General features: G+C 45.6%; 1 protein-coding gene across 1 annotated transcript; it reads right to left on the reverse strand.

The window, feature by feature from the left end:
* Positions 1–208: 208 nt before the first annotated feature.
* Positions 209–1,324, reverse strand: LOC126525004 (uncharacterized). The gene has a single exon (XM_050173066.2). It carries the CDS (start codon positions 1,322–1,324, stop codon positions 209–211), a length of 1,116 nt encoding a protein of 371 aa, XP_050029023.2.
* Between the last annotated feature and the right edge of the window lie 21,384 nt (positions 1,325–22,708).

Here is a 22,708-nt window from a genome sequence, read left to right on the forward strand (position 1 = left end):
GATGTTTTCGGCTGTTGGTCTCGGCCCTTGATGCCGACCAGCAAAGCATCCGGGGAATGGTCTTCTCCCTTGGTTCTTCTCGGACTTGCTGTACCATCTTCGATGGGCTTCCTCAGTCTTTTTGTCCAGGTTTTATCTGGATCATGAGGTTCTCGTGAGCCTGGTACATTTCCGATAATAACATCGTACAGAGGAGCCGTCATACACTTTACAATTGCTGTACCAGAAAATAAGGTGAATTAATTTCAACCTTGGCCTCGGGAATTTCAATGCTGCTGCCATCCGCCAGGACAAGCTTAGCGGTGGTACCTGTCAGAGCCTTGTCTGGTACGAGGGAACGACGCACGACCAGCGTGTTGCTTCCCGTATCTCGCAAGACTGACGCGGTCTGTCCGAAGACGAAGCCCTTTAGCACTGGCATCTTGCGTGCCACATTCCTCGTGGGAGTCTTCACCGTGCTAACTACGTCTTGTTCAACGACTACTGCGTTTGACTCTTCCAGGCGCTTTTCTGGCGACAATAGGCAAGACGTCCTTGGTGGATCATTTTTCTTGGTGCAGGCTTTGACATCATGCCCGGGCTTACGGCAATACCCGCAGTACGGTTGCCTCTGCTTAGATCGGCAGTCTGATGCCCCGTGACCCAGTTTTCCACATACGAAGCATCGCATTGGAACTCTCTCAGATGGGATTCCGGTTTTCTCCGTAGGGTTACTGCCTTCCGATTTCTGCCGGAACACTAACAAATTGGGCTGTCTCTGAGCCTCTAGGAAATTATCGGCAGCTTCGGCCATGTCATCTAGATGGCGGTAGCTCTTCTCGCGCAGGAAGAGTCCTAACCGATGATGACAGTTGTTCAGAAACTGTTCCGTCACCACTAGGTTGCGAAGTGCCAAATACTCTTTTTCGGTTTTGGACATTTCCACCCACCGATCAAAGAAACTCAGTAGCCTAATTGCGTACTGCTTTCCAGTTTCGCCATCTTGGGGTTTGCTCTGTCGGAACTTCTCCCGATAGCCTTCCGCCGTAAACCGAAAACGCTGGAGCAACGCCAACTTGGCTTTATCGTAGTCGAGCGAGTCTTCTGGAGACAGACGTCCAAAGACTTTCAGAGCTTCTCCGCTCAGGCATAAACTTAAAGCCGTGGCCCATTTGTCTCTAGGCCATTCTTGTCCGGTGGCGACGCTTTCAAACCTTTTTAAATAGGCATCCAAGTCGTCCCGGCTTTCGTTGAATCCCGGCATCAAACTGTGAGGATTCACGCTGAATGGGGCACTCCCTCCTGGCCCTCGGTCAGCTGTCCTTGCAGCGTCCGTTGCCGCCATTTGGAGGCGCAAATGAAGCGTTCGCTCCTCCAATTCTAGCTGCCGTTGGCTCGTCTCGCCACGATTGCCCTCAGCTTCCGCGACTTTAAGTCGTAACTGTAAATTTTTCTCCTCTAATACAAGTTCCTGCCTTTTAGCCTCGCGCTCCGCTGCCCGCTCTTCTCGCTCCGCTGCCCGCTCTTCTCGCTCCGCTGCCCGCTCTTCTCGCGCACGCTCTTCCTGTTCGTTCAACCATGCCCTCAACTCCACGCCTTCTAAGCCCATGCGTTCGGCTAGCGCTAACAAGTCTCTTGTGTTAGCCATAGTTCCTAACCGCTAGAAGAAGGATCCAAACGAACGGCTTTGTCCTGTCGCACGGACGCCAATTTGTGACGACCCCTAATATGGGGCCAAGGTTCGTGTTCTCAATGTTTTAATGGTTCTCTTAGGCGGAGCCTCCGAGAACCCAATTGAGGACAAAGCCGTTGGTTGGGTGCACATGCCTGAGCCCTCCCAAGTGCGCATAGGATCACAAGCAGTTGCCCTTGCTGAATTCAAGGAACGCAGCAAGGACAACTCAATACTTTTTATTGAAATCGAACCTGGTTCCTCTGGAGCGCTGATATTTTCAGGTTCATCTTGCCCATGGTGCGAACACTCCGGCGTACTATAATTAGCCTGTTGGAGGTGTTCAGTTCTAACTTCATTCTCAACCATGCATATGCATGGTAGCTCTGAACCTTGCACAAACCAGTCATCGCATGCGCCGGGCCCACGCAGCACTGGTTTAGATACGGAAGCAATCTGCTTCTTGTCTTGTGACCTAACAGTATCTTTGCCTACAATGGCGTGGTCACAAATCGTCTCTCCTTGAGACACTTTTTCCTCGCCGAGGCCTGAGGCCATATCGGGGGGAACCCTCGGGTCGCCGCTGCACTGCTGTGCTGCATCCTCAATAATGGAGCTCGTCCCTTCGGAGCAAGCATTCGCGAGTGCCTCGATGCGAACACGCACCTTGCGAAGCTCCTCCTCCAGGCGTGCCCTCTCAGCCGCCTGTTCTGCCACTCGGCTTTCGCACTCCCTCTGAGCTTTCGCGCATATTAACAGCCACCTGTCTTGCACCCACCTGTGCAAGTCTTCCCCCTGCAAACCCAATCGCTGGGCTACGGTGGCTAAGTCAGACAGACTAATTTCTGGCTGTTCCTTGCCTACATATGCGCCTTCTGCCGTCGCTTCCTGGGACTCTCCTGGCGTCTCCCCGGCGTCTCCCTGCGTGTCCTCTTGCGTGTCGCCCCCCTTCTGCCAGCGCACCACGCTTTTTCTTGTGGTATGGCCGATTTGGCATTTACTGATTGGCTGCCCGACGCCCCGTGGTCTTTTCTAATTGGTTGCTTTTTTTTCTTTTTGTTGTTTTTCCTGCGCCGCGCGTTCACGTGCCGGGCGCTCTTCGGCGTCGTCGTTTTCCTCCTTCCAGCTCGGCGCGCGTGCACTCAGCGTCGTCTGCTCTCGGCTGTCCCGATCACGGCACTATGTCGCGCACCACACATCACAGTAATATAATGCTCACAGTACGTTCACACTAGCAACAAACAACGTTTAGCCCTTCGTGTGTGTGTCTGTGAGAGAGAGAGAGGGGCTCTTGAATGAATCCTGGAGAGGCTTATTTCGTGACACGCCTATAGCAGGCTACATCATCCAGATGGCTGCACCCGGTGAACGACGTCGCGTCACAATTTTGAGCGCAATTTATTAGTCTGACATAACTCTGCAGTTTACACGCTTCAGCAAGCATGCCGCTTCTGTAATTCTGTCGGGATCCTCTAAGCTTACTATCAGCGACTGCCATTGTGCAGCGATAAGTTGATCATATTACAGCGTGGCAGGCTTTAAATAATATAAAAGGAGACCACTCTAGTAGACTTAGTGTTTATAAAGCAAAAGTAATAACACAACAGAAAATATGAACATTGAAAAATGTAAGAAAGCATTAAAGAACGAAAATTCTGAAAACGCAGTATAAGAGAACGTCTCGCCGTGCAGTCGCCTTGCTACGGGATGAGATTACCTCCAGCCGTATTTGAACATGAATTGTCTACATTTTTGGCTACTCTTTCGCTTTTTCAACAAGTATTTTACCTTTCACGCAAACTCCAAGAGATTGTAAAGCGGCACTACGTCTACAACAGACTTTGCAGCGCCGTTAGAAAGAAAATTTTGTTCAAGGTTTCTACATATGTTGTATTCTTAGTGTGCCTAGCGGGAAGATCTCTGTTCCTATACAGCCGTACACTATCATTTGTCGCTGTTTCACTTTCGTCTTTCTGATCTGTCATCTTATTCTTTCGTGTTTGTTTCCCTTCTTCCTATGAAAAATTTCCTTTTCTATCGCCTTCTCCCTGAAGACTAGGTAGTAGTTGTTGGGCCCTTTTCAGTGACGCTTGACCTCCTAAGGGGGAGGAACAAGTGGTTGGCTGCAGGTGAATGTAGCCTCCCTGGAATTGCGGCCAACAGCTCTAGCCGCCTTTCAGCGGAGCTTAAGAAGCCTAAAAACCAACATATTGAACCTTCAGTGCACGCTCATTCAAAGCGCATTGTGAGAACAGTGAAGAAGGCGACGCGTGCAGCGATGAGAACGAGAACTCGAGCAACTCGGATGGCCCACCACCACTGCGACAGAACGCAGTGAAACGAATCTGACAATATAAGTCCGCATCCCTCAAGAACTTCAGTAGCAGCCGGAGCACCTCCCGCCAGAATTTCCAGTGTCCTCGCGAGTGCAGCTTGACCTCTACATTATATCATGAGGGGCTCCACAACGCTGAAGCGCTTCAAACGAAGGATTGTGCTCAGTAGCGAGGCCAGGACACTGCAACAAATAATTTCAAACATCTGCTTCAGTACTACAGGTCGCACACCGTGGCGAAATGGCAAGTCTTATGTTGCTCAGCCGTGAAAAGTACGTGCTGAGCCGGGGCGCAGGTGATACAATGTGGCCTGCTGAGTCTCGTCGTTAAACAGGACTGGTGGGTTGATGACGATAAATACGGATAGTGACTAACATTTGGTTATTTTCGAACATGTCGATTGTCTCTAGGAACATTCTTTGTTGGCCTAAGGTATAATGCGTTGCGACAAGTCCAGAAGCTGCCTCATTTCCCGCTGCGGCTACATGCGAGGGGAGCCACTGTATCTTTATATTAAATCCGGGGCTGCATGATTCTTTCAGAAGGCGTAACGGACCATGTGTGCACTTCTCCGGTGGAAACCCTCTCTGCAACGACTGCAGAGCAAGGTTGCCGTCTGTCAGCCCTGCAACGTGCTGCACCCGGTATCGCCCTGATATACATGCTCTCGCATGCCGTTTACGAGACGACGCAGCCTAGTGGTACTGCCGAGGATGCTTTGAAGGTCAAAATCGCAAGCCCTGATGCGCTAGCTTCGCGCTTCATATCGAACGAACCAACGATGTATACTTTAAGATGGCGGCTGTGCGTTCTCTTAGAATGTTCGATCACCAGCGATTGTGCTTCCGCCGGTACATGTGTACAGCGTTTGTTGCGTATCCGAGGAATCATCAGTAGGCAGTGCAGTTTTACGTATGGCTATGGTGGCTCAGATCATCTTCGTCTGGGAAACTTCAGGCCATGAAGTGGAAGAGTGTTCAGTGCCATGAAGCCAGGTGACACCGTACTCTCCGGAGGTGCTTTAGGAGGTCTTGCCTTCAGCTAGATTCGCTCAGTCCACATAACTGCGTAAGCACTCTTTGAGAGGCGACAAGGTGAATCTATTGTAACCGAGCCTGGCGCGACACTTTTTTCACTCGCCGCTGCGTGTGTTACGTCAAGGACAACACTGAGGCCTTTTAAATGAAGGGTTTCCAGCTGATTGTACCGATACCGAGATTCACATAGAGATATGAAAACAAGTTGAATAAGCACGCGGTAATCACTGCGATATGTAACCTTACCATCGGTGATGATTGACATACCCACCTTTCCCTGCCAATCTATGAAGTATGTTTACACATTGTACAAGGGCTGTAATCGTAGCCCTTGTAGCCTGCCTGTTCCCTTAATTCCCTCTCTAGGTATTTTACATCTATTGAAACACTGTAATAATAATAATAATAGTTATAATTATTATTATTATTATTATTATTATTATTATTATTATTATTATTATTATTATTATTATTATTATTATTATTATTATTATTACTATTATTGTCAATCAACGAATCAATAATTTATTTACCGCGTCCAAGAGCAACCATGAGGTCTAAGTGATGGCGCATGCAAACATTAGAAAAAGACGGCAGGGGAATATCAGAAAAAAATGAATAAACAGAACAATCTTGAACGGATGAGCGTACATACAAGGCGCAATGTGGATATAAAATAAATGGGGTGAGAAGGGCACTGTAACAGTTAGTGAAACTATCACACAGCAATGCAAAGCTCTGAAAAAAAGAATGGCGGCGAGTTATGGAAATATCAAGACCATGAAAAAAAGTGCGTTATAAAGATTCTCTATTCTGTGGACGGTTGAATGTTCATGATGACAGGCAGAAACAGGGACAAGTCTATGCTCTCTGGTGATCTTGCGCGGAATACGAAACATTATACAACTGAGCAGTTCGGTGCAGGTGCAGATACACCGTGAAGGTATTTGAAAACAAACAGAAGGTCAGCGTGATTACGTTGACAGCGAAGTAAAGACAATGACAATAATCCAACAGTGCTAGAACAAGGTCCGGTGTCCGTGTTAGCGAAGCTGCGATGATATATGCTTTGAAACATTAATAAAACATTGTCACTATTGCATATAGAAAGGCCATTCCAGACGACCGACGTGTATTCGAGTTGAGGAAGACAGATTGTTGTGTGCAACTTGCGGAACGGTGCAAGGGAATTGAATTTTCTTCTTAGTCTACAAACAGAGCCAAAAGAACTCATACCCCGCATTACAACGCGCTTAGGGTGAGTTGAAATGTGCAAGGTGGTATGAAAAAGTAGACGACGATCATGGATCGCCCACACGTGACACAATGACACAGAATCTACACGATAAGAAAACGATATGCTTACTGTTTTGCGTGTGAAAGTTATGATTTTTGTCTTAACAGCATTCAAGGTGAGTTTATTACCTTTGCACTATTTAGAAAAAGCAGGATGCAGGATGCGACAATCATCAATAGTATAATTTTCTATAATAATCTTGATGTTTTCGGCATATCGAAGCAATAAAGAATTCCTAATAGCGGAAAGAACGCCATTATAGAAATTTAAAAAAAGTAGTGGTCCTAATATAGATCTTTGAGGGACTCAGCTTGTTACTATGTAAAAAGAAGACGTTTGGCCATTGACGTTAACATAACAGGATCTATCAACAAGATAACTGCGCAAGAAATTTACGCTTGACGAATTAACACCAAATTTCGTAATCTTGATCAGAAGCAGTGAGTGGCTGACTGCATTAAATATCTTTGCTGAGGTCCCAGTAAATAGTGTCACCAAGTCCCCTTTGAAATGACACCGTGGAGGATCTGTGTCATGAAACTTCCTAAATTTGTGATATAGTGGAGCGGCCACTGAGAAAACCACGCTGATTCGGAAGCAAAGAGTTCTTCACAGTAAAATACAATTTGTTGTGGAGAGCGAGCTGAACAATCTTAGACGTGGCACGGAGAAGAGAAATCGGGCGCTAATTCCAGACATCCGTTATATAGCCAGACTTAAACACAGGAAAAACAGGAGCAGTTTTCCACGTGTGAGGAAAAGTGGAAGTATACACAGAGTTATTAAGTATAGATGTCAATACTAGGGCAAACGTGCTGCCGTAAACTTTTAAAAATGCGGAGGGTGTGCCATCAGGACAGCAGGATAGGGAAGGTTTCAAGCACTTGAAATATTCACATATGTGCGTTTCCTCAAACAACACAGCACTAGGTGTAGGAAATGTCGTGTGCTGCTAACTGATACCGGCGATGAGACCTGCAGCCTTATGTAAGGACTAGAAATGGGCAGCAAAACAATCCACTACTGCTGGCACTTCTGCTTCGCTACAGTCACGAAGCTAAAAACACAATCCACATTTAGTAGAGCGCTCGCGTATCTACTTCCAAAATTGCACAGGCCGTTTGGAGGCACTCTTTTCCAAGAATTCATTATATGACTCGTGATCCCGCATGTAGAGGCCCTTGCGAACAGTCCGAAAAAAGCAGAATTCTTCTCTCCGCTCAATGGGCACAGAACTTCCGGATTTACGGTGCGCGCCATCTTTATACTGTAGGCCCGGTGTAAGTTCGCATGAAAACGAGTGGGGATACTTAGAGCGCTCAGGGTTGTACTGGGGAATATATCTGCGCATACTGCTCAAAAGAAGCTTCGTAGATTGATCTACTAGGTCATCAACATTGGTTTTGTCTGTGACCAGTGACCAATCGGTGGTGACCAGAAAAAATCATATAAACCAAGATGATCACCACGCTTGAAAGAAAAGCGATAGAACTCAGTAATGCAACTGAAGGAGCTCTGCCTCAGGGCTAACACAGAGGCCATTATTTTAGTGACGGGTGAAGCTTAGCGGAACTTGCACGAGAAATATCAGAACGAGATACATCTATAACTTGAGCATTCAATAGACAAAGGTGATGCATTGCCGCACGAATTGGCGACCAAGTTAAGTTACTGAAATCAACAGAAGGACAGAAAGTCCAACAACAGATCGCACTTGTTCTCTATGTGTAATTATTGTATAATGATAATATCTCAGCATTGTTCTATCCAGTTCCAGGCGTATTGAAATCGCCAAGAAGAATTATTATGCGCTTGCTATGGGAAGATGAGACACCTTCAATACAAGAGATAACCCCAACAAAAGAAAAGAATCAGAAGAAACAGGGGAAACATTCGGCGGTACATATAAACTTCTGATTGACAATTTTTCAAGTGCAATAGGTTGACTTCCAGTCAAATCAACTCCTGTACATCTTCTATGTCGTTGCGCCCAACACATCTCAGTGAACTGTCAGCAGCGACGAGTACGCCACCACAATTCTTTTTAAATTCACTGAAGTCCCGGTCACTGCGGAAGCAGTGTGGCGGAAAAAAATCTGACGAGAAAATTTCATTGCCGAGCCAAGTTTTGGAAACAATACAAATAGGAAAAGAAGTCGAAATGACACTAGAGAAAAATTCACGTGCTTTGGTAAGAAGTCCGAGAGCGTTTTGGTAGATATCTAAATTACACACCACTTTGATCTTTGGGTGTTATCTCGGAAGCATTATGCTTGCCGTTGTGCGGAACCCCACGGAACAGCTCTAACCGACATTTGGCAACATTCACAGGTCATTCAGGCACTTAAGCGCTTCTTCATCGACGACGCTATCAGCGCAGACGTGAAACGTGGTATACGAATTATATCTTGTATTGAGGAATAATAATAATGATGATGATGATGATGATGATGATGATGATGATGCACATGTAACATCAAAAGAATGCAGCGAACATGAGACAACATCTATGGTTTCTTATACTCGACATCTATACGGAAGTACAGGGACAATATATGCCCAAGGATGTTCTCGCCTAGACATTTATGACATCACAGGCGCTTCTTACCAAGGAAATTAAAGTAACTATCAACAGAGTAGATGCAGGACTCTGTCCTGAGGGCGACAGTTGTTCCACCTGTTCCCATCAGGGAAGGTGGCATGCGTGTATAGGCCTACATTTTTAGTACATATGTTGATGGGCTACATTTTCATCCCCAGCCACGGCGGCCGCATTTCGATGAGGGAGAAATGCGAAAACAGCAGTGTACTTAGATTTAGGTGCACGTTAAATAACCCCAGGTGGTCCAAAACTATGGCGTGCTTCATAATCAGATAGTGGCTTTGGTACGTAAAACTCCATAATTTAATTTTGATTGGGCTATATCTTCGACCCTACACAACCATACATGGCATTTTTCTCCTGTAAATAAGAATGGAAATCTCATCTAACACTTATCCGTCAAACCACTTTTTCTCAGCGCTTTCGACAACACGTGACATGGTGACCAGTAATATGAAATAGAAATAGTTTTATTGCGATTGCAATAGTATACGGGTGTTCGAGGCATGTTTGCGCCGTTGGCGCTGACGTGCTGTCGCGGCATCTACGCGCATAGGCGGCCAGCGAGTGGAAAGTTAGGTCTTCCACAGGCACTCAGTGTGTTTGGCTGCAAAGGCGATGATGAAGTCACGTGAACACACCGTCACGCTGCGCTCCGTAGGCTCTGCAGGAACAAGGGAAGCGTTCCGACTTCCGCTTCTGGCAGGGCAGCTTGCGCGCACACATACTAGCGTATGTGTACTGCTGAGAAGCTGCGGGAAAACCGCACCACGCTCTGTACAATGATCTGAGAGAAAGGCACACTTAAAGGGACACTAAAGCGAAAGAAGAAATCAGTTTAGACTAATGAAGCTTTGTTTGAGAACCGTGCAGGCAGTCATTTAAAAACAAATAGTTTGATTATTAGATGACAAAATGAAGGTCCAAGTATCAGTATTTGAATCTCGCGCCGAAACCCCAGCGCCGGTACGTCAGCGTGACGTTAGGGGTTCCAAAGTACGTTTTCGCATTTGGGCCGCATTGGCTGAATAAAGGTTCCCGAAACTTGCCATGTTTAATATCTGGTCCCTTTAGAACACAATGTAGTCAATCTGTACCGCTATATATAATTAGTAGGCCCTAGCAGATGCCATCAAAATCCAAGACGTCACAGCCCCCAGGTGCGGGAACTTAAATAGGCGTCGCCACCCGCATTTCGTTCTTGCGCTTTTTCTGGCTTACCAAATGTCTTATCGTTGTAAGAGTGGTGTTTTTTAAGAGCGCTGTTGGCGGGGGTTCCCATCATGCTAGGTTTATGAAAAGCTTTCAGCTGAACGCTAAACCTTGCTACAGCTTTCAATGCTTCGTGCTTGGGCGATAATTCAAAATTTAAGGCGTTCGGCTTTCTTTTTGAAGCTAGCTAAATTTTTCTCGTGTCTAACTGCTTTCGTAGGCCGCCGATTCCGAAGATAGTGCAGGCTAACACAAAAGTGAAAACCATACACTGGTACCGGTATCGCCGGTACCATCAGTCACACCACCCCATGCAAGTCTGGTCACTGCCTCTGCGGTAAGGAATGCGCCGCCCAAAGCACATAGTGCAACACAGTGCCACAAATGAACACCTACAAAAGCATGGTAACCCTTTCAGACACCACTTTATCCCGTTGGTTGAAAACTTGCTTGCGCCACATCTCTTGCATCTTCGGAATCATAAGAAGTGTACAGCAGCATAAAAGATTAAGAATGTTCAACTGTTTAGTGAGTTCTGTCGTGTTTACAGAATTTCGAGTCCATGCAAAAACTCGCTACAAGAACATAAAATACGAGAACATAAATTATTTCGCGTTTCGAAAAGCTTGAAAAGCACTTATCCAGCCACATGAAAGTTATGACTCGCGCATGACATTGTGAAAAACAACGAAAGGGTACCCGCCACTTACAACATACTCTCACAGAATAAAAACACCCAACCGTCCACCTTCCCACTCATTTTGCTCAAACATACTGCAGGATATTCGAAATTGCAGCACAGTTCCCATAATTAGTGTCCCAAGATGTATGCAACACACTTCAAATATCATTACTTTCATCAGTGCTTTTGCTGTTTATGCACTATCTTGCTGTACACAACTGTGTGGACAGAGTCCGAAATGGTTGAACGCATTTAGGGATAGCAGCCTTGTTTGGTCCTTCACAAATAATTTTGTTAATAAATTATTAATTAAGTGATCCCTCAAGCAGCAGCAGACGTTATGGCTATCTCCTCAATGTAGCCGGGTACTTCATACGGTGAATTTCCTGCCACACAGATTCGAAAAGTTTCGTGTCCTGTATAGATGAATGAGCGAAGGCCCCCTAAAATATCCCCTATCTGAAGTTGCCAAGTGTAGATTGTGCGAACACACACACGCACATACACACAAACGTACACGCACACACAAACGCTCGCTCGCACGCACGCACGCATGTAGGCACGGACGTACTTGCGCACACAAACGAACACACGCGCGCGCACACCGATATAGAAGTTGAAGGAACGCTTCGTCAGCTTTTTGAAGTGAGCGAAAAAAAATGCGTCAAGACGAGATGAGTTGATCGAAAGGAAAAGAGAAGAAATGAAAAATTGACAAGTCACCCGACCTAAACTTGGAAGAAGCACCGGAAAACATCAAGAAAAATAATATGATCAGCCAGGCCTTAGGGCAAGTTTGCTTTGGCTAGAGCATATAGGACTGGTCGCCGCTGGGTCCAGCAGGCGAGTGGTATCGACTGCTGGGCCCTACTAGGAAGGAAAACAATGTGACATTGAACAAACAAACAAACAAACAAACAAACAAACACCACGTTACCGGACGACCTACGATTAAGAAGACAGATCCTTTCGCATTCAGGAAAGCCGTTTTCTTGCTTAGAATTGGAGGCATGTCGACGCAGTAAAGGAGCAAGCTGAGGGGAATTTCTGACTCGTCAAGGACACCCACGTTAGTACTTTCGAAGTGAACAAACTCCGGTGTAGAATAAAGAATTGAGCGAGGTGTGTACACAGGCGACGGGGCGATATCATTTCGCGTACAAGAAAATTGTCTTCGCAGAGCATGTTTTAACGAAAGCAAATACGAAAACGAACTACTGAACCAGCTTCATGTGCTTTTCTGCTCATTAAGTGGACCCCTTGGCGGATGCCCTGCCGAGTTCAATGAAACAGTGCACCATAAACAATTAACTCCCTAATCTGAGCACCGATGCGTAATTGCATCATCCAAAGGTCGACCCCATGTATCTTCCGAAGGCCCGGAAACTCCTTGAGAAACGTCAGCGTAAAATGAGCGAAAGAGCAAACATGAAAACAGCTGAAAAACTAGACATTTGAACGTAGACAGCGCATTTTTCACGTCGTGGGCGCTCAAAACCTTTTAAGATCACCTCAGGAAGTAATGGCAAATAAAGATATCATAAGAAAGTCTTTCTGAAGATAAATTTTCCGGAATGTAAATAAATATCCCTCGATTATATATATGCGCAAGTCTCTCTAACTGTGGTTTTTGACGCTCGTCGTCTTTTTTCACGCGGGCGAATAAAGAATAAAACAAATTGCGAGTGACAGCAGAGTGCCTTCTAAACTCACTTTCCCTTATCACCCATTTTTTAAAAACATTTTCTCCTTCTAGATTTCAGTACGCCTCTCTGCTCTGCGCCCTGTAACGATGTGTCTTCTGCAGCAGACAGCAGGTTTAGCGTTAAATTTCAGCGCGCGTATTTCTTTCACTTTTTGCCTGACAGGCACTGCCAGGCAGAAAGGCAGAAACCAAGTGCGAGCGGGAGACGCCATCCGCGCCGTCGGGGTGGCGGCCCTGGCGAGTGACGCTCAGGAGTCAGGCGTTGCTTTCGTCAGAGCGCTCCCGTGACGTCACGACGGGCTTTCCTCTCTCCGTTCTCGCCTTTCCTACCCATGAGCGCCAGTGAGGAGGAATCAAGGCTCACACGTACTCTGAAAAAAAAAAAAAGAACATTCGGTCCATTCCCTTCCTACTTCCCCCTCTCTCTCTTTCCGCGCGCTCCCTTAGCGCTGTCAGCGCGAGAGGGCGTCTCTCGAGGTCACTCGGACTGTTGCTACGGCCACCCTCAGCTCCCGTCGAACCACGGGTCCGGACCCCGTTCGGGCACGAATGGGTCGAGCAGGGGAACACAGGCAATCGGGGATTGTGCCCGGCAGCAAAAATCCACCTTGGGGCTCCAACAAAATAATCGCTGCTTCCGTTTTGCTCTTGCTTCCGCGTTTGGGTCCTTCCTAGTGCTATCGTGTCGCCGGTCGCTAGCCCGAGCTCTCTGGCTCGCGCCCGACTCCCTGAGTGGCGAAAAAGACATATTTGTATCGCGCTGCACTGCCTCCTTCTTTTCTTCGCTTCTGCCTCCCCCCCCCCTTCCTTCTCCGATCCTGCTGCAGTTCTATCGCGTGTTGCCTCGCCCTCCTCTTCCTTCCAGATTTTCCTTCTCGTTGAACCCTTGCCCTCCGCTCCTCAAAGATCTGTCCTCCCGCCTCTCCCAAACTCTTTCCCTAACCTTCCCGCAGCGTGGAGCATAGATGTGCGGCAGGCATCCCCGTGCCCTCCTGTGCGCGCTTGTAACAACTGGGCGATCTTGAATGTAGCGATCGGGGACCTTGAAACTGAAACATTGCGTAAAACAAAGCCTCTGCTAGCGCGCGCACTAGCGTTCTGGACGCGCGCTCCTGTTTTGTTATGGAGCGCTCGTATTTGGCTTTGAGAGTCACTGAAGCTTTCCTGTTTCAACGTTTTGCGCGTTCACGTTATTACTGCACCCACAGAGTAAGATTGCCCTACGTCCTGCAGCCTTCGTTGCATCTCTAATAGCCAAGACGCACTTTAGATCGCGACCGACTCTAATCGGGATCTAAATTTGTAGATTGAGATTCGCTTCTGTGCGCAAGCTGCCAAATGGGAGCCCATTGCAATCGAGGAGTTCGATCATGATCGCGCAAGACTGTCATTCAATGTGGTAGGCTAGATCGGGGTATTAATTGTGGCATTGCCGAGAATCGCTCTCCTAATGATGAACAATCTAAAAACACTGTTGACACTGAGGACACTGTGGCCAACTGTTGAACGCAGAGGAGTGAGTAAGCCGTTTGAGTCAAATTGCCCATTTGTGTGCCTCAGTACAGGACATGTTTCCTATAGCTTAGACAGTTTGTGTTGACTTTCTTCCCTATCACTTCGTTGTTTCAGTTGTATTTCTCCCAATGAATTCTGTCAGGATAGCACCAAATGTGAGCAGAAATATTAAAATGCAAAAAAAAGATACAGTACTATACGAACCCAGCTTAAAACAGTTGTATGGCACGCTTGGTGGTTAGTAAAAGTGCAAAGTACGCCTATCTACTTGTCTGTACCAACTATATATCCTGAAGAAATGCAGAACAACAATGTGACAAAAATATTTATCGACCTTATTAGACTATAACTCTCTGCAAGTTGTCACTAACTCCGAAACTAATACAAGTTGAAGCAGTTCAGATTAAATCGATATGTTCATATTGCCACGTCGTAGTGACGGCGAAGAAAGCAGCAAAACTGGGAATGACAAAACTACAGCGTTTTATTGGGCGAACTTGTGCCCTCAGAAAACAGGCTACACTCAAAAAACGGCGACAGCGGTGAACACAGTCGCCGATCGTCGAAAATCTGATCAGCGGGTCAAGTGCGTCGGCTTTTATACATCAGTCGTAGAACGTTCCAGAGTAATCGCTGGGATCCTCGTGTCTTTCGCAAAGTTCTACATAGTTTCCGTCGCGCATATATGCAATCAGCGGTGCGATCGGAGATGGTTGTTCGGCGCGTTCATTCGGTTACCGGCGCCCGCGATTGGCCTACTCCGCGCCGACGTCGCCAGCCGCGGGGCGCTGCCACGCTTTTGGTGACGTCAAAATGATGACACGCTCCTGTCAATCATCCTCCCACCGAGCATTTCGTCTGCTAGGCGCCGAACCCGGCGGGAGTTGGGAAGTTTGGAGCGATCATCGCTCGTTTTGGAGACCGGCTTCGCATGGCGCGTCTGGTGGATTGGATTGGATCCAAACGGTGGCTTCGGCAACTGATTGGCACGTTCGGATCCAATCCATAGTTTAATTCGAGAAAAATGGCGCTTGCATTGGGAACTTCGGTGTTTGCGCTGGCGTTGCTCGAGGAGGAAGGAGAGCGGGTGGCATTGCGAAACGTGTTTGAAGAAATGGCAGAAAGCGAATTCCGACGTCGGTTTCGTTTCTCGAAACAAATAGTGCGTTGGTTGTACGGCGAAGTCAACCCCATCATCGGTGCCAGCGAGCCACTAGAATGCTGTTGCTGCCTCTTGAAAAGTGCGCCACTGCTCCCGTCGTTTCATTTTTCTTTCTTTGTTCTCGCTGTGCGCGACACTACCTAGGGACGACGCAGGGAAACTAGAAGTTATAAATTGTAGTATTCACACTTACTACTATATGAAAACGTGTTTAAGCTTGAGAAGACAAAATTTAGATAAAGATTTCATTCAATGGAAGACGAGAAAGATTTCGTTTTGTAGTATACGGTCTGCAAGCAGACGACAAACGAGGGAAGTAAACTTCCGGGGAGTTCACCGCTTGCCGATTGGCTGCTCTCTCCGCCCCGTTCTCAGAAATTTTGCATACTGCCACTTCGTGACGTTCCAGCAACCGAACAGAACGCGTATCGAACAAAGAACTCCGATCGAGCCCCAGATTACAAAAAGTTCGGTCCCAGACAGCGGATGGAACCACCGATAACATTCCAGAAACTTCCTATACATGCAGGCGCGTCCTGCGCTTTGCGATAGTATTTGCTAGGCGGTGAAACGTGGTCGCACGGTTAAGATGAACAAGTACACGTGTCAAAATGCTCACTCGTGTATTTTTGTAAATACTATGAATATGTATAATAACGCCATAATGCGCTTCAATTTCTACCGTTTTGTGCTGGCAGGAAGTTAAATGAAATACATACATACATACATACATACATACATACATACATACATACATACATACATACATACATACATACATACATACATACATACATACATACATACATACATACATACATGCTAATTCGTAAGTATTCACGTGCACCCAATGCTCTAGAGGAAGCGTGGAACATTTCATTGGACGTCACTTAGGCGGAACGCGTCACCGGTGGAAGTCTTTCAATGCAAGAAAAGGCTCTTACCTTAAGCAACTCAGGGTAAATGGTACCGAAGGTGCATGAAGTTGCACCACACGGCCACCATCAGTGCAGCTGCACTCAAAAGCAGCGGGTATGGATACCAGAGCCACCAATGTCTACAAGTGCTTCGCTCGATTAACTCACAGAACAAAAACAATACAAGAACGCCGTCGTTCCCGGCACGGATAGGATGCACGTATTGCGAAGTCGTGGTGCGTCCAGCGCGCGCAATAAAGAAAAAGAGAAAGTAAAACGTGCTTAGTAAGTCATAACGAGGAGAAAGTGAAAGCGCCGCATCGCCGACATAGGCCGAATTATTACTGACGTTCTTTCTGAGGGAGTGTAATCTCATGGCACTGCCATACGGGTTTGAGCTCTGTCGTCGATTAAGTTTGGTTTCCCTCTGTGCAATTTTCTCGCTTACGTGTTTCTTCTTTTATTTTTCAGTTTGCTTCATAATTTTTGAGCCATTTTTATTCGTATCCAAGACAAGACTATAGCTGCCCCTGTTCTGATATTTTTTTCTATTCATGGCCAACACGTCAAAGCTGGTATGCGGCATTTCTTTATGAAAAGGTAACAAGAACAAACGCCTAATTTTGAACTGTCAGCTAAGTGTACTAGTGCTTTTTTTATTAGATGCAATCAAGAATCTAGATGCAGGTACTTCAGTTTCAGCAAATGACTGGACAAGCAGGGCTCAACGCGGCCCCACCGCCGAAGTATGCTATGTTCTATGTTGTTGCCTTTGCATTATCTGTATCCGCAAGCGTATGAAGCAACGAGCCGTCATTCTTATGTGTAATTTCATTCCAAGATTAAGTAGCATGTGTTGTTTTCAGCTGTGCCTCGAGAGGAGGCCGTGCGATGACCCACGCGAACCGGATGTTTGTGTTTGGGTTAATCTCCCTGGGCCTTTCGCATCTCATTTCCTTCTTTCTCTCTCTCGTAGGAGTAGTTACTGTGCTCTGTAATCAACCAGTCATTCCTTGACTAAATGGTTGTTTTAAAGAATCGGTATTTATTTGATTTTAAGGTCAACATTTCTACCCACCAGTTTCAGAGAGATGTAGCGCGTAAAAATAAACACAACAACTCATCTTACAAAATTGTGGCGCTTCCTTGACCACAAAGCTGCACATTAACACTATTGCAAAACCTCATGAGTCGGGAATCCAAAATAAAGAGAAAGAAGTACTGTTGCGGCTTGCATATGTGCTTGACGAAAATGTGGCAAGATTGCGCACGTTTTTGTTATGTCGCGTAATGGCAGAACTGACGACGCAATCTTGCTCGCTCACGCGCGAGCTGAGTGCGGCTGGCCGCAAATTTACTTTCCCTTCCTGCGGTTACTCAGACGTAACTCTTTATATGCTAGTGTTGCATGAATCCATATGCTCTGTAAATTGACAATAAAAAACACGACTGATGTGCTGTCTGTTGCAACTCTTGCCACAGCCTTGTTCGCGTACGCCACGTGCATCTTTACTTTTCTTTCTTGCGTTGTGCAGATTACCGCGAATAGCCGGTGGCAGATGGCACTATTCTGCAACATGGGCGTAATCATCGCAAAGGGCGGACATTAGTGGCAGGACATGTCACAACGATAATTCACGTAATGAGGTCTGCTGGTGAACTTCCATATAATAATAATACCTGCTGAAGTGTGATACAGAGTAACACTGAATTATTTGGTAGAGAAGAAATGTTTGAATGAAAAAGAATGCATGGCAGTACACATTGTGCAGTCGAATACGGTTCTTGTGCTGCACGATATTTCTGTGCTGAACATAGGAGCCGCACCCCACTAAACAAGAATCAGAATGTATTGAATAGATTCATCATAAAAATATCTAAGCTACCGTAGGTTTAAAGCGGGTATACATGTATACGTGTTGCGTCGAACTGAAGAGAGTTGAGGGAGTCGAATGATATGGTTTTTCAATAAAATATAGTTGAAGAACAGTTTTTCCAGTCCCGAGGCCAGCGGGGGCCTCGCATCTCAAGTCGTGAGTGCAATATATATAACGTCTATACGCTGGCAGTACATAAACGAACATGACATCATCGATCCCAATGTGACATGGAAAATAATTTAGCAGTTTTACCCGAAGCACTGGCAGCACTAGAAAGGTTTAGTTTTGTGCTTGAGCTCGTGCGATGTTGTAGCTGTAACTATGCGCGGGTCCCGCTATAAGCGGATGCGGCTGCTCTTGTGTGACAACATTTCATGTACCTTTAAAGGCTTCACCAAGCCGCGTATGGCCTTCAATGGCAGCGCAGCGGCCTGTGCCGCTGCGCTGCCCATAAGGAGCAACGCCAGTTAAATTACTTCACTTTCAGAGTCCCATCACTACTATTGTTCTGCACTTATTTTAATAGTCTGTAGGGGACTGGGGGGAACGCGAGGCGATTTCAGATAAAACTTGTGTTCTGTGAATGTATTGGTTCATGAGTTTTGCGTGCACGCGGTCCAAATCTCATACGTACTGAGGAATAATTTAGTCGAGAACGCTAGACCTGCTGGGAGTCACTTTGGCGGTTGAACAGTGTAGCTCTTACCTCGCATATCCGGCGTCAACATATAGCATATACGTACATATAGCATATAGCAATACATATACCTAAATATATGGGGAACAGTATGGCGATAGTTACGCTGACGGCAGAAATTCGCTTCAAGTGTACATATAAACGCTATCGCAATAAAATTTCCGGCAGAACACATCTGCGACGATTGTATAAACTATGCGAGAGCCCCCCTCCCCCCCTCCATTCGCACAGCATACATACTCTATTAAACATTTGTAAAACCCGCTGAGTGCAGCGTGACGATACATTCATTTGTCTTCGTCGCTTTTGCAGCCAGATGCGCCGCGCCCTCCGTACTTTCGGGACCTTTTAAGAGGAAGCTTTAGCTCGAGCCGAACTCCGACGCGGCCTATTCAAATACATGTAAAAACGCAAAAACGCTTTCCTAAGATAACCCCTGGACCGATTTTAATGAAATTTGTTGCTTTTGAGAGAGAAAGTTAAATTCTAGTGACTGTTGGAAGCGGAATTTTGATTTAGGGCTTGAATTTTGCTAAAGAGATTTACAAAAATTCAGAAGTTTGAAAAACATAGAAGCACGAAGTTTACACACTAATAGCTCTGCATAAAGAATAGATATCGCGGTTCTGTAAACGGCATCCATTAGATGATTCAAAGCGGACAAATTTTATACGTCATTTTACATCTTACGTGAATGTGTTACGTTGCTTACGAGGGTTCTGCAAAAGTTGTAATTACATGTTAATAAATTTTTTGAGATTCATGTATAAGATGTCAAATTTGTCCGCTTTAGATGTGATATTAGGTACAATTCACAGAATTGCGATATCGCCTATTCTTGCTGAGTTACAGAGTTGTAAACTTGACAGTTTCGTTTTCTGAAAATTTGCGATTTTTGCCAATTTTTAATAAAAGATTGACGACCTAAATCGAAAATCCGAAACAAACAGTCACTAGATTTTAAGTTTTTCATTTAAGTGCAACAAACCCCGTCAAATTTGGTGCTGTGGTTGCCAAGAAAAACGAATTCTCCTTTTACATGTATTTAGATAGGAGCACCCGAGCTAAAGCTTCCTCTTAAAGGGACACTAAAGCGAAACAATAAATCAGTTTAGACTAATGAATCATTGTTTGAGAACCCTGCAGGCAGTCATTTAAAAAAAATAGTTTGATTATTAGATGAGAAAATGAAGGTCCAAGTATCAGTATTTGAATTTCGCGCCGAAACCCCAGCGCCCGTACGTCGGCGTGACGTCAGGGATTCCAATGTATGTTTTCGCATTTGGGCCGCGTTGGCTGAATAAAGGTTCCCGAAACTTGCCATGTTTAATATTTGGTTCCTTTAGAACACAATGTAGTCAATCTGTACCGCTATATATAATTAGTAGGCCCTAGAAGATGCCATCAAAATCCAAGACGTCACAGCCCCCAGGTGCGGGAACTCAAGTAGGCGTCGCCACCCGTATCTCGTTCGTGCGCTTTTTCTGGCTTACCAAACGTCTTATCGTTGTAAGAGTTGCGTTTTTCGTGTTGTAGAACGGTAATTTACTGATGCAGAAGAAATCATGTTTCACTTTAGTGTCCCTTTAAGTTCGCCCATGCAAACCGGACGTCGATATTGTAACAGCACGGCGGTGGCACTGCTCTTTCCGTTTACTAGTTGTCACACGTATTCAACGCCATTTCGCAAGTATTGGAGTGGCGTTGTAGATTGGTACACGCTTGCCATGATTAGGTTCTATTCCTCGTAGGGGTTAGATTTCTTCTTCATTCTTCAATGTTACGCAGCCGTCGTATAGGAGGTAGGAAATAGGAGGTAGGAAATAGGATAGGAAATAGGAGGTAGCCAAATGAGTGGTCTAGCATAAATGCATGCATTTTGGAAAGAAGTTGTCTTTTGAGACAATGGTTGTTTACGTACATTAAGCGCGGATTCTGTGAATAGCAACGACAAAAAAAAGTTTCCAGACTGGGAGCTTTATTTTTTAGGTGTGAAATGGTACTACGCTGGCCGTTTAGCGATGGGCACGACAGAATACAACGAACAACAAAAAGAAAGGTAGAATACATTACGGTTTACTTTGATTTGCTTTTATTTGGTATGAGGGCTGCCAAATCCGTTAAGTCAGAGAAAAAAAAACGTGAAATTCGCCATTTTATTTCGTTGCCTTGGTGAATAATAAGTCACTAGTTTCGCTCTATGCGACTTGATAACGCATTGCAACATGCCGTCTCTGTTGTGCCTCCGGGCCGACGTGTCTGCAGGCATGATTACTTATATTAAACTGCCGCTTTTAGTATTTCTAGGCAATAGTTATAAGCCCGAATGGAGAATTACAAAATACAGAACTGATGCACACACAACGCACACAGCGCAGACCTGCTGGAATGGGAAAGGCCACACATGTCTTCGCTAGATGTCCTCAAAGAAGACAATTAGTTTCTGTTGAAAGTTTCTGCTCTCACAACAGTACGTTTTTCTCTCACAGAGTAGAAAAAAGAAACACGATGAATATATATAACAGCTGGAACTAAGACTGTCATTTAAGAAAGTTTTACTGTGAAACGAATAGGAAAACTCACTATAGCAGCTTAAAGAACGCAACGCGCCATGAAGAAATGTGTGCGCAGTACAAAAAAGCGATAATGTGGCACTAACAAGTGCTTCAAAACAGCTTCATTCAATTTGGCTTTCTCTGCCTTTCCTGGCAACGCTTCCAGGAACTGCATCGTGGTGGCACTTTGTTTGAAGAACAGTTATGACTTGCTAAGCTGCCATTAGCGGCATAGAAAGCGCTGGTTTCTTAATATTGTTGTTTTATACGGCAGAATAACTTTTTCGCGGGACGTTAGCCTCACCCGAACTCGCGTAGCACTATTTCATTCAAGAAGTGTGCAGGTTCATAGCCTGGGCGACCTCACATGCACCCGTTGCTGAATACCTTCCTTTAGAAAATCATGTTAAACGAAATTGCAAAAGTCACGATTGCAAAAGAAACGATTAAACAGGCATATCTGAACCAGTGAGAATTAACGTCTTGGCGTCAGTGGCAGAATGAACTTTTGAACAGAGCGTACAAGCCACTGACGTTTACTATTATTTTCGTGGCTTTCATACAACATTAGATTCCTAAAAAAAAATCTGGGCACGAAACATTGAAACTGGCTTTTCTGAACGCTGTAAACACGTGCGATAGATTCATTACTAGGACAACCTTCCAGCAGGTGAATCCGTATTTAGCGCGTTAGCAGTAATAAATGTAACTAATGGGTACATCTGTCCTTGTTGCAATGGTCTTCCTCGCTGTGTCAGGGAATGAAACATTTACACACCTCGTGAAAGTTGCCGCTGCCAGCAACACGTTACAAATACAACGCAATATTCAATAGCAAGCTTACATTGTACGATGGAAATACCCTAGGCAGTCTTACCCTGGTTCATTTATTACATCAATAGCACCGTGACCTAAATTACGTAGTTTCACCCGGCTGAAACAAAGCAGCACGAAGTTCTGTCGCAACTACAGAAGTTCCTTTCTTTCGTCAGGACCTACTGGCGATTTCTTCCAAGGCGTTGGAAATGGGCCACTTTCTCTCGCAACGACGTCAATTTTGACGTTCCGACAGAAGCGATTTCCATGTCGATGTTAGTTGCCTTTCAAAACTTTGTCTTTTGCCTGTACTTTTGTCTTATCCGGTATTCACAAACGCGTTCTCCGAATCTGGTACTGCGGATAGCACCGATACCGGCATTCAAGTCGACGTGGCCAATGACTTCGATTTGTCGTAATTGTGCTGTGAACACGACAAACAGTCACCCTACCGCACTGCTTCGTATCGGCCACTCATTGAATCATCGCATCTGCGACAATGGTTGCGTATTCATTTTCTTCTCTTTTGTAATATGTGGCGCATGGAGCAGTGGACTTGCATGTAATGTTACGCTTACATAACAGTTAATTTTGCAGACCAATTGCATCTGCTTTTGTCAAGCGGAGTAGATGTTGTAGGCTGT

The sequence above is a fragment of the Dermacentor andersoni genome, chromosome 5 (genome assembly GCF_023375885.2).
Source record: "Dermacentor andersoni chromosome 5, qqDerAnde1_hic_scaffold, whole genome shotgun sequence".
Classification (NCBI taxonomy): domain Eukaryota; kingdom Metazoa; phylum Arthropoda; class Arachnida; order Ixodida; family Ixodidae; genus Dermacentor; species Dermacentor andersoni.

Coding starts and splice junctions, on each gene's coding strand:
- LOC126525004 (XM_050173066.2), bottom strand. CDS start 1,324: ATGGCGGCAACGGACGCTGCAAGGACAGCTGACCGAGGGCCAGGAGGG.